The following is an 11402-nucleotide window of genomic DNA, read 5'->3' on the forward strand; positions in this document are numbered from 1 at the left end:
AAGGCAACATAGTGCCTGCAGCCTTAAGGGGGGGGGGGAGGTCCACACACAGGCCGCTGCTTTCTTTCATCCGCGACTTTAATAGTAGGTGAAAGATGGTGGTCAACCCCACAGTTGCCGTCCGTAGCTGCACTGGTTCAGTGCACTTAATGTAACTACGATTCTGTATAGTTTATGTACATTGTGTGCCCGAATGTGTATCTCTTCCCATGCTGAAGGTTGAGTGTCTGCTGACTCTCCCGTGGCCACTGGGACCTGTGACTACACTATTAAAGCTGTGTCTTATTGGAATTGCGACCGCCTAGACTGCCTGTTTAAAGGCTGACGAGAATCTATCTTTGCTTTTTGTTCCGGAGTTAAGAGAGGATGCATCTCGTGGTGCTCCCAGGGCAGTGATGTGCTGGTTTCATAGCCTAGCTGGCTCCTTAGCCGTGGGGGTCGCGGTCACGTTCCGGGATGCCCTGGCACGCCTCCCGAAAGGGCGTGATCTTGAGGCCCCGCCCGCGCCCGGGGTGGGAGGACCTCCTTTTCAGCGCAGAAACCGGGGGAGCCCAGCCGGCGCCGCCAGCCGGACTCCGCCCATCCGAGGCTCCGGCTCGCTCATTGGCTGTATCCGTGGTGACGTCGTACGGTTTACAGACAGTACTCCGAGCGCCAGGCGCGCGGGAGGTATTGTACTTCACCCCGCTTTGTTCCGTCGTCTGCTCACCTGACCCTAGGTGCGTCCCGGCGGTGCAATCCGGAGCGGGTGCCAGCCGCCGCCGCCGCCGCCGCCGCCGCCGCCGCCGCCGCCATGGTGTCCCCGGTCACTGTGGTGAGTGCGCGAGCGCGCTCGCCGCGGCCGGAGCTCCCCCGGGCCTGGGACGAGGCAGCGACCAGCCGGGCCGTCTGGGGAGCCGAGGAAGCTGGTGCCCCTCCTGGGGAAGCGCGGCTGTCACGGTCCCTTGCTCCTCACTCACGCGGCACCCCTCCTCCGCGCGCCCCCCGTCTGCCCGCGGGAGGGAGGAAAACACTGTGCACGTGACTCGGAAGCGTGACTTTGTTGATCCATGTGTGTCTGGAGCGGGTCCTCGGGTCTTGGCCTGGAACTGGACGCAGCAGGCCTCTGGGTTCGGCATGGTGGGATCTCAAGAAGCGTTCGAGAGGGTGTGTGTGTCGGAGCGGGTGGTGGTGGGGGGAAAGACTTCTTGAGAATCCTGCCCCAAGTTCGTTTCCACGTTATCTTGTAGGCGCGGGAGCCGACGCCTCAGTCTAAGCAGTGCTGTTAAGGCGCTAGGTGACCTAGGTGACGGTGGACCGCTCTCTATTGGCTTGACCTCCTTTTCAAACTTCAACTCTAACCCTTGTCTTGTCTCCCTACCCTTCTAAGGCTGGCTTCTCTGCCATGATTTCACCACCTACTGCCAGTTTCTTCTAGAAAATATGGGTCTGGGCGATGAGGGAAGAGCAAAGTTGATGTTTCGAGGGCTGACAGGTGGAGCTGGGCATCCCTGCGGATCTCCTCCCTCAACTGTGCCCTCACCCTGACTATTCCTGATAAGGGAAGTTTCCATGGGAAGGGAGTGTCAACTCTGCTCTGGTCTCTCACTGCTGGCAGAAAAAGAACAGGTTATTCTTTGGACCCACTGTATGTATCTTCTCTACCCTTCCCCAGTAGCATCAGGTACCTGATTGCCTGGGACTCTGAGTGTGTCCTCACAGTCTTGTGTAGAATAGCTTGCTCACCCAGCCAGAGCACTTTCGGTGCAGTTTGAGGTCTATAGGGAACCCCAGCTGCTCCAATTCACCCTCAATTTGCCCTCCAATTCACCTGAACTAGCAAACCCAAGAGAAGCTTCAGGAGATCACAGAACATCTGCAGACTCTCCTCCCCCATCTCGGACTGCGCCTGCAGTGGCCTTGACTAAAACCTTTCTTTAGCTGCCCTCCCCCTAATCCAACTGAGACCCAGTCAGCTGCGCCAACTTCCCCCTCTCAGTTCCCCATCTCCTCCCAGCCTGTCTGCTGGCTCCAGATCAGAAGCTGGGACAAGAAGCCCTCCCCGCCCCCCTTCCTGTCTTTAGTGCCTCAAGTTGCTCTTATTCTCTGGGAAAAGAAATGGCCAGCACCCCCTCTCCCTAGCCATGGAAATCTTTGGTGTTTCAAGCACTGTTTATTGCTCTCAATACAAATCTATTTCTCCTCCCAGCGTCCCTAGCACCTCTCTTTGTCCTTGGTGCCACCTTTAGTCTAAGGCAGGTAGAGTGGAAGCTGAGGGGCAGACTGGACAGGACGGAAAGCATGTGGGGCAGAGGTACTGTCACTGTCCTACATTCCCGGCCCTCACCTGGTGTTGCCAGGGCTCTAAGCTTGAGTCCTGGCTCCAAAGCTGGCATCATGAGTCAGTCAGTCAGTGTGTTTCTGTGCTTTCTCTCTGACAGTGCTCCAATCCCACACAGCTGGGAACTGACGACACTGACACTGACCACTGGGAGCGGTGCTGAGGGACCCTTCTAGGAGTGGTGGGGTGGAAGCCAGAAGAGAACAGCACTAGGTTGTAGAAGGGGTATCCTAATATTAACTGGTGGTCCCGTGAATGTTCTGGCCCAGCCCAAGGGCCAAGAGTGGACAAGAGTGATGGAACAGTGAAGCCCTTGCCTGTCCCCGTAAATCGAGCCTCAGGACGATAATGACTTTGTTTACATCCTGCTGACTGGTCGGAGCTGGACAGGCTAGGTTTCTCTGTCAGTCCTCCCTGTTCTGAGCCGTAAAGGGCTAGTGTATGCCTTGTACCCTGGGAGAAAGGTGCTGGGTTTTACATGGTGAGCTTCTATGCCTCCCACCTCTGAGTGTTGCCCTTGTCCTGTCTCTTCCAGGTGAAGAGCGAGGGACCCAAACTGGTGCCCTTCTTTAAGGCCACCTGCGTGTATTTTGTGCTCTGGCTGCCCTCATCCAGTCCGTCGTGGGTCAGTGCCCTTATCAAGTGCCTACCCATCTTCTGCCTCTGGCTTTTCCTTCTGGCCCATGGCTTCCGATTCCTGCTGGCCCACCCCAGTGCCTCCCTCATCTTTGTGGGGCTCGTCTTCTCTGCTGTGGGTGATGCCTTCCTCATCTGGCAGGACCATGGCTACTTTGAGTATGGTCAGTAGTTATAGGAGTTGCCTGGGAGGGTCCCTGGGGCTGGAGGAAAGAGGGTCTTGGGGTTGGGGTAGGGGAAGGCTTTGGAAGAAGGGACAGGGAGTTGGAGGGTTTCCGAGGCTGGGGACTTCGGTCTTCTGTTGGAGGAGGACCAGTTCTCTAAGGGAGCACGTGAGGGTGAATTTAAAACTATAGGTCTTCCTTACCCCCCTCTTATTCCCAGAGCAAAGCTGCTAGGTTATCCCCAGTCCCATTCCCTTCACAAGTACTCATTGGTCACCGAGCCTGCCTTTAGCATTCTTTATCCCCTCCCTCTTGCAGGTCTGCTGATGTTTGCCGTGACACACATACTTTATGCTTCGGCCTTTGGCATGCGGCCACTGGCTCTCCGGACAGGTCTGGTGATTGCAGTGCTGTCCGGGTTGTGCTATGCTCTGCTCTACCCAGGACTGTCAGGTGCCTTCACCTACTTGGTAGGGGTCTACGTGGCCCTCATCAGCTTCATGGGCTGGAGAGCTATGGCAGGGTTGCGGCTGGTTGGCGCAGCGTGGCGGTGGACGGAGCTGGCGGCCGGCAGCGGTGCGCTGCTTTTCATCATCTCAGACCTGACCATCGCTCTCAACAAGTTCTGCTTCGCTGTGCCCTACTCTCGGGCACTCATCATGTCTACTTACTATGCTGCTCAGATGCTCATTGCCCTGTCAGCTGTCGAGAGTCGGGAGCCGGTGGAAGACTACAGACTGAGCAAGGCCAACTGAAGAAGGGGCTGGGGTCTGCTCACCTTTCTCCTGGGGCTGGACTCTGGGAGTGTGCAGGAGCTGTATCAGCCGGCACCTCCTGGGAAAGTGGCAGGCGTCGCTCCCAGGAAAGCTGATAGTCCAGGAGAACACCGAGAGCTCAAAGAGGCAGCCTCATACCCTCGCCTAATTCAGAGCAGACCTCTCAGCGTCCCATCGGGACTGTCCGAGCCCTCCTGGAAGGCGATGGTGCTTTTTGACCCCTCATTTTTTTTTTTTCTTTCTAGTCGGAAGAGTGTGACTATCTCTTATGCCTAGGACCAATTGCCAAGCTCACCCTCTTCCACCTTTTCTCTCCCAAGATGACCCAGGACCAGAGCTTGAAGCTCTTTCCCCAGGCTCCCCACTGGGAAGATTGGTTGAAGGTGGACCTAGTTTTCCTTTGTCTAGCCTTGTTACTTTGCCAGTCTCAATCTTCAAGTGCGGAGTGGATGTCTATGAGGTAGTAAGGGGAGCTTCCTTCACAGGCCATTCCAGAGCTCAGGCCTTGTGCCATCACCCTCAGACTCTGTCCCCAGGGCTAGGGTGAACCATGCCAAAGGAAGGGGCTGGTCCCAGCTGTATGTCTTTGTCCTGCTGTCTGTAAAAGGCTTAAAGGAGTGGGCCTCGGAGAGCTCCTGAGGGGTGCTTAATCTGGCTCATGGCTGGGGGCCCTCCCCCAGTGCACCATCAGCAATGCTTTCTTCCTGCCCTGGGAGTAAGTTCTGACAATTTGGGGTCTCACGACCCGAGGCACAGTCAATGCAAGGGGAGTAAGGGTGGGGTGACTCCACCCTCTACTGCCCATATGAAAAAATAAAATTAAATTAAACTCAAGGGCTGTTGGCTTCCTAACTTGTCTGCCTGGGTGGCACGTGCCTGTGCTGGACAGGATAGGGCACGGTGCCAGGAGCCCTGGTTGTCCTCACAGCCTGGGTCACAGTTGTCTTCTTGTCTTGGACATCTTGGCACCTAGCTGGCTCCCTGGCTGTGCTGACACTACTGGTCATTTCTGTGTGTGTGTGTGTGTGGGGGGGGGGTGTATACACGGTTATAGTTCAAGAGGGTGGGGGATGGGTAGTGTCTTGCTATTGTCTGCCCTTGCCCTTGACATAGTCCCCTGGGTCTAGGTGCTCAGTTGTCTTGGTAACCCTTAGCTATGCAGCTGCTGCATTACCCTCTCTCCTGTCCACAGGCCAGACCAACTGCTTCTCTAGGTGACACAGACTTCTATTGTATCATCTCCTCCTTGGACTCTGGGTTTAGTTGAGCAGCAGAGAGGAATGGGATTAGATCTGCTGGTTCTTCCTTTAGATCTGAAGCCTCAGCAGAACACTGTTCTGCCGTACTCCAGAGGCATGCGGATTTTAACAGGCAGTACTTAGTCCTGAAGTAGAGAAGATAAGTGGTGAATATACCGTTGATATGTTTGCTGTACCTTTGGGTGTTGAATAAATCTATGGCTTTCCAAACCTTTTTTGGGGGGATGGGGAACGGTGCTGGGGATCACACCCAAGGCATTCCACGTGCTAAAATTATGCTTTACCATTTGGCTGTCTATTACTATGAGCTGACCCAACCTAAAGTTTTTACAGAGACCTCTCGTAGAGAACAGAGAAACATGGACTGAGAGGAGCAGGGCTCAGGGCGCCATCATTTCCAGCCTCAAGTTTAAAATCCCTCAAGGAAGTTTCCTACCTTAAAACGTGTTTAAAACCAGCAAACCACATGAGCAGTTCCGTCCTGCTTTCATGGGAGGGTGGCTTGGATGCTAAGGGAGCAAGGTCCTGATCCATTTACACTCTAGAATGCTGAACACAGACCCCTGTGACGTAAAGAAATAGAAAGGAGCAGGATGGGGAGGAGGAAGGCAGCAGGATCTGGCCTGTGTGCTGAGGGGAGGGTGGGTGGGTATGAAGAAGGAAGGGAAGCCCCAAGGTGACTGCATGTGTTGGCTGTGTTCCTCCCTGGGGTTCCTGTTGCACTGCACTCAGGAGCAAGAGGGTGAGCTCCATGCTGGAGCCTGCATGAGCTGCTCCGCCAACTGAAGATGCTCCATGATCCAAGCTAGGTTTGACTTGCCATCTTTATCAAAGCAAATGCTTTATTAGTAGTCACGAGAGATCTGACATTGCTGAATTTAGAGTTGCTACAGAGGAACTAAGAACTGGTCCCCGTGTCTCCCGACCTGGATTAGCTGTGTGTGGGGTCAAAGTCACACAGAGCCATACAAAGTCATTCTTCTTTTCTTCCAGGAATTGTGTTAGGCACTTCCTCATAACCCAGGAGGTGAGGAAACAGAAAGGTGGCTTGTCCCAATCCATGTTCTAAGACCAACTGGAGTGACTGTCAGGGATCTCTGGTTGTGGCATGGAAGCTGGATCCCTCACCTCCATCACCCATGCCCTCCTGGCTTAGTTCTGACACTGTTCAGAAGCCCTTCTGCAACCATTATTCTCTTAGTGCCAGACACTTAGGTGAGCGCTTGGGAGACTGGGATACCATCCTTCCCCCCAAGGAAGGACATTTTTAATGGGCTGAATAAAGATCTGTAGCCATGGAGACCACAACCATGGAAGGGCATCACCACAGAGAATTTGAGGGAGTGACAGAACATGAAACTGGAGAGATAGGGAACGGGGTGGGGTGGGGTACCTGGCCTGCTGGGATGTTAACATGGGGGTTGAGGGGAAGTTGGGAGGAACTTGAATAACAAAGCCTGGCAGTTTGGCTTCACACTGGAGGGGTCACACTGCTAGCCCTGTAGCCGTGAAGACAGTAGACTGGGTGAGAATGAGTACGGTATTGTCTCAAACGTGCATCACAAGCCAAAGGAAGATAGGCATGTGTGAGAGCAGTGGTCCTCTTCATGCTTCCCCGTGTTTGAGCCTCTCATCTGTCCTTACCCTGGGCCATCGATGTGTATCAAAATCACTCGAGAAGATTTGTAAACATACAGACTTCTTCCAGACCCCTGCTGATAAATTGTGATGGGTCAGTCTGGTTTAAACCTCATGACCAGTATCTTTGTAAAAAGTGAGTCTCAGTCCATCACTGTGTGCTGTCACAGTTTGGTAAGGGATCATGAACTCCCCACATCCTCAGAGGCCAGGAACAATATATATGACATTGTTAAAATGGGAGAATATTTGTATTACTTGATGGTAGATCCAATAAAACACAGCCCTAGCCAACTGAAGAGAGTGATTGACGGTTTGGGCCCCTGCCCTTTGACAGGATGGATATGTCCTCCCTCCAGGCATGCCTGTTGGTGTTCTCGCCATAGACAGCATGCAGCTGCGGTGGTCCTTGCCTAGTGCATTCTTTAGCAGTGTGCAGAGTCCACAGTTGTCCTTTGTTTTTCAGGTGGGGACGACCAGGGTGCATACACTGCTGGAAAGTGGTGCCGGAACTTAGAATTGACAGAGATGTTGACATCACCCTTGTAAGATAGTCACCGTGAGCCATGGGTTCCCAAGGAAGGTGCCAGTCATGGTGTAGTTCTGGCCACAGCACCGTGGATCAGAAAGCAGGGTGCAGTGTGCCAGCCCTGCTGATAGGATTTCAGCTTGGGGCTCAGGTCCTCACTGCATAGGTGGGATGGGCAGCGGTGAGTTACCCTCATGTTAGAGCTCAAAAGATACCCAGGAAGACGTGATATTCTCAGATGTTAGCAATGATGGGAGCCTCAACTGTGTACTCTCCTTTGCCCCCCCTTCTTTCTCTGAAACAGTCTCACTATTATACAATCTTGTGTAGACCAGGTTGGCCTCAAACTTACATCCACCTGCCTCTGTCTCCCACGTGCTGGAACTGAAAGCGAGCACCACCACAGGTGCACAGTTCTCAAGGACTCTTGTGCACTCACAGTGCCCCTCCCTGCTCCAGGGTTTGACTAGCCAAAGCAGTCTCACAGGCTTTTATGTTTTCCCAGACTCAGGGAGTCTGGATGCCTTCTCCGCACCCACTTCTTGGATCCTGGTATTCTCAGCTCTTTACCCTGGCGTGGAACTCTTCCTCCACACTTCCCCTATGTCAGGTGAGCTTGTAGATTGTCCTCTGCCCCATTTACCCTCGGTTCCAGCTTCCTGGTGTTATCTCGATCCCTTTGGACTCCGCCACCGTTTTCCAGAGTCCCAGCCTTCACCTCTACCCCGCCCTCTCCTTATAGCAGACTTCCAATTGGAGCTGTAATCTTCCTCTCTCTCACTATTATCTGGGCCCCTAAGGGCACCTTCCCACTTCCGTACCAGCCACACCGCTGAAAGAACCCACAAGATAATATCTCTGCTGACTTTCTCTAAGAGCTGTAAGTGATAACCGATCTTAACTCTTGATTCTCTGACCTTAATTCTTGAGTACCCTCTAGTGACCCCATCTGTAGTCCTCTTCACTATGAGGACTTCCTGAGCAGGCCTCCAGTCCGATATTCACGCCGGTCCTTATTGACAAGCCAGGTATCCTTGGAGTGCAGTGGGTGCCTCTCACCCATTCATTTCAATTGGGACCTCCAGTCTGCAGGAGCATTTCTTGCCATGTCACCATGCACTTGCTGCTGAAGACACACTGAGCTGCAGTGAACCAGGTGGGGGCTACCTTTATCCCTCTTCAGGTGACATAGTGGGCATCACCATCTTCCTTATGGTTCCAGGTCAAAGTCACTGTGTTGGGAGCCTCTTCAAACAGCCGCAGGTTTGCAGGAGGTCTGTCTGGAGAAACCTGGAAGAATTGGAGGTCTTTTAGCTACCCTGGAGAGAGTTGTGCCTTCACCCTAGCCTGTTAGAAGGTGGAACCACACACTTTCCTTCTTTGCCTAGTAGGCACAGATATCCTGGAGTCAGAAAAGCCTGTTTGTGAAGTGTCACCTTGCCATTTACTAGCTTGTGACCTTTGGCAAGTGACATCTCTTTTATAATACCATTGCCTCAATTGGAAAGGAAGACTAACAATGGCTGCTTATTTCACGGCATTAAGAGATAAGGTGGCCACCTTATAGTTAATAGCCAATAAAGGTTCATCTTTTTTTTTTTTTTTTGTTTTGTTCTTGGGGCCTTAAAGCTTCCAGTCCTCTGTTAAGAGGTCACTCCAATTTTTAGTAGATTCCTCTGCATTGGTAGTTCTTACCCTTCATCCCATCTCCACTTCTTTCCCTGAAGATTGTACTCTGTTTATGCCTCATATCTCAATAGATATGACCAACCACAGAATCTGAAACAAGGGCTGTGCCCTAGGTCAGTGTCTCCAGGGCTTTAGGACTCTGAGATAAAAGGGGAAAAACCCACTCCCTCAAATCAAATGAAACAAAACAACAAATCTCTACCAGTCTAAGACTAATAAAGCCTTGCTTTGTGGAGTCAAAGTAGGCCCCACTGTCCACCTGCCCGCAAAGGTTGTGTCTTAGGTTGGTAGCAGTGGGGAGCGACGTTTTGTAGCGTGTACAAGGATAGCTGCAGAAGGCCTCTGCCACCACCTGGGCCTGCCACAAGCATGCGGAAAGTATGTGATGATACTTTTTAGAGGCCTCTGCCCACTGCCTGCACCTACCACATGCATGTGGTCAGTATGTAAAGAACAGCAGTCCCCCAGGCCTCTTACTGCACCTACTACTAGCATGTAGACATCAAAGTGTGCACCTCCAAGCTCATTCTGGAGCAAGGTCCGACACACTCCTTATTTCGGAGCAGTTGGTGCTGCTAATGGGAAACTGGGGATAGTTTCTGCCCTTGGTGGTGGTTTTCTCAGCCCTTGATGGTGATGCTGTCTTTCTGCCAGGTCACAGCAGGTAGTGAGCCTTGGGTGGTAACAGGAGACAGCACAGTCCATCACCTGGGAAGTATTCGGAAGAAGGCTCTTCTCATTATCAAAGATTCTTCTTCTAGGCTTCAGGGATGGGGATCTGATGAGTGGCAGAACTAGTCAGGAAGAATAGTGCCTACAACACCCAACTTGTTGCAGGGGCAGTGTGGGGAGCAGAATCAGGGACAGCCCAGAGAAGGCTGCGTAGGTGCAGAGGGAGGTCCCAGCACCCACCACTGTCTGGCTCTAGCTAGGTACCGAGGTCAAACTTGGGGGCAACTGGGGTGGAAGAAACACAGGTAAGGCATGGATTGCTATTCAGCTTTGAGCCTTCCCTCCAGAGCCAGTCCCTACCCCCTTTGTGGCTGTGGTACAGGTAAGACGTCTGGCTGCCCTGGAACACTGGGAAACATTTACTTTTTCATCTATATCTCCCAGCAGGTAAAATCTTGGAAGGCAGGTCTTACATCTTATTTGTTTCTATATTCCTTACACCTCCGAGGGCACACAGAGATACCAATTTGGCACAGTGTTTGTTTTGTATTTTTTTCAAGCAAGGGGATTCCAAAGATTACTCTTGGCCTTGTCCAGGCATAAGAAGTATGGATGAGTTTTTCTTGATCAGGACATGGCCATATCTTTCTCTGTGGGATGAAGCCTCAGGGGAAAGGTTTGGAGTTGGGATATTAGCCCTGAACCTATAGTTCTGTGTCCACATCTGGTGAAGGTGTGGCATGGGCCCTCATATAGCTCCTACAGGGTCTCCAGCTCCAGCCTCACTGACAGCTTGGCTATGGAAGAAATGCTTCTGCCTCCTGGTAAGGATTCCCGCTGTGTAGCAGGTATTAGAGATGGGCTCATCCATGCACTTGCTCCACTCCTTGCTGCCTTCAGCTCTCATCTCAAGGATGTAGCTGGATGGTGGGTCCCTTCTACGGGCTCACACCAGCCAAGGGAGATGCTTGAGTTAGAGGAATCAGTCATATATTGGCCCTGTACCAGGCCTGGAGTTTCTAGGGCAGCACAGGCATCCCGTTGCTCCCCAAACTCATCCTTTCCAACCCCATGGCTAATTCTCACACTCAGCCTGGACCCTTGTTTGTGACTTTCACAGCGGCTTTCACAGAAAGGACCCTCAGTTCATAACTTGATTATTCAACAAGGTGCCAGTTTAGTTATTTTCCTCAGTAGTTTCAGTATCTTCAAAATTCAACACACCCTACACAGTCAACTCTCATACGTTTAAAACCCAGATTTAACGTAGCCATTTCCACTGCATCCACTTATTCCCACATCATATTCTTTTATTCCCACATCATATTCTTATTCCCACATCATATCCTAATTGAAGGCTTCCTGAGCATCTATCCAGCATCCTCACTCCATCCCAACACACCTCCTCACTCACCTAACAACAGATCACAAAGCTTGAGAAAAGCCCTGCCTACCCTGCCTTCTCACTGACCCAGATGTTCAGACTTTATTTGTTGACTTTCTCTTGAGTATGAATCCTGCTCCTCTATGAGGCTGGCAGTTGCCAGAGAGGGAGAATGTAGTCCTTCCTGTCAGACTTTTCCCAGTGGAGATATTCTCTCTTGAAAGGGCTGGTTCCAGCAGGGCGGTGGTGGGGCACGCCTTTAATCCCAGCACTCGGGAGGCAGAGGCAGGCAGATCTCTGTGAGTTCGAGGCCAGCCTGGTCTACAAGAGCTAGT

The 11402-nt window shown here is 52.2% G+C and overlaps 1 protein-coding gene across 1 annotated transcript; it reads left to right on the plus strand.

Moving 5' to 3' along the window:
• Positions 1-287: 287 nt before the first annotated feature.
• Positions 288-3927, plus strand: Tmem86a (transmembrane protein 86A). Its single transcript, XM_026784242.1, has 3 exons — positions 288-814; positions 2856-3120; positions 3439-3927. Exons 1-3 carry the CDS (start codon positions 794-796, stop codon positions 3873-3875), a joined length of 723 nt encoding a protein of 240 aa, XP_026640043.1. The 5' UTR covers positions 288-793; the 3' UTR covers positions 3876-3927.
• Positions 3928-11402: the final 7475 nt, after the last annotated feature.

The sequence above is a fragment of the Microtus ochrogaster genome, chromosome 22, assembly GCF_000317375.1.
Source record: "Microtus ochrogaster isolate Prairie Vole_2 chromosome 22, MicOch1.0, whole genome shotgun sequence".
In the NCBI taxonomy this organism is placed as follows: Eukaryota; Metazoa; Chordata; class Mammalia; order Rodentia; family Cricetidae; genus Microtus; species Microtus ochrogaster.

What these genes read in the sequence shown, in the direction of transcription:
- Tmem86a (XM_026784242.1), top strand. Translation starts at nt 794, where the DNA reads ATGGTGTCCCCGGTCACTGTG. An exon ending in TGGTGTCCCCGGTCACTGTG is followed by an intron (nt 815 to 2,855) that starts GTGAGTGCGCGA and finishes TGTCTCTTCCAG; the next exon opens with GTGAAGAGCGAGGGACCCAA. An exon ending in CCATGGCTACTTTGAGTATG is followed by an intron (nt 3,121 to 3,438) that starts GTCAGTAGTTAT and finishes TCCCTCTTGCAG; the next exon opens with GTCTGCTGATGTTTGCCGTG.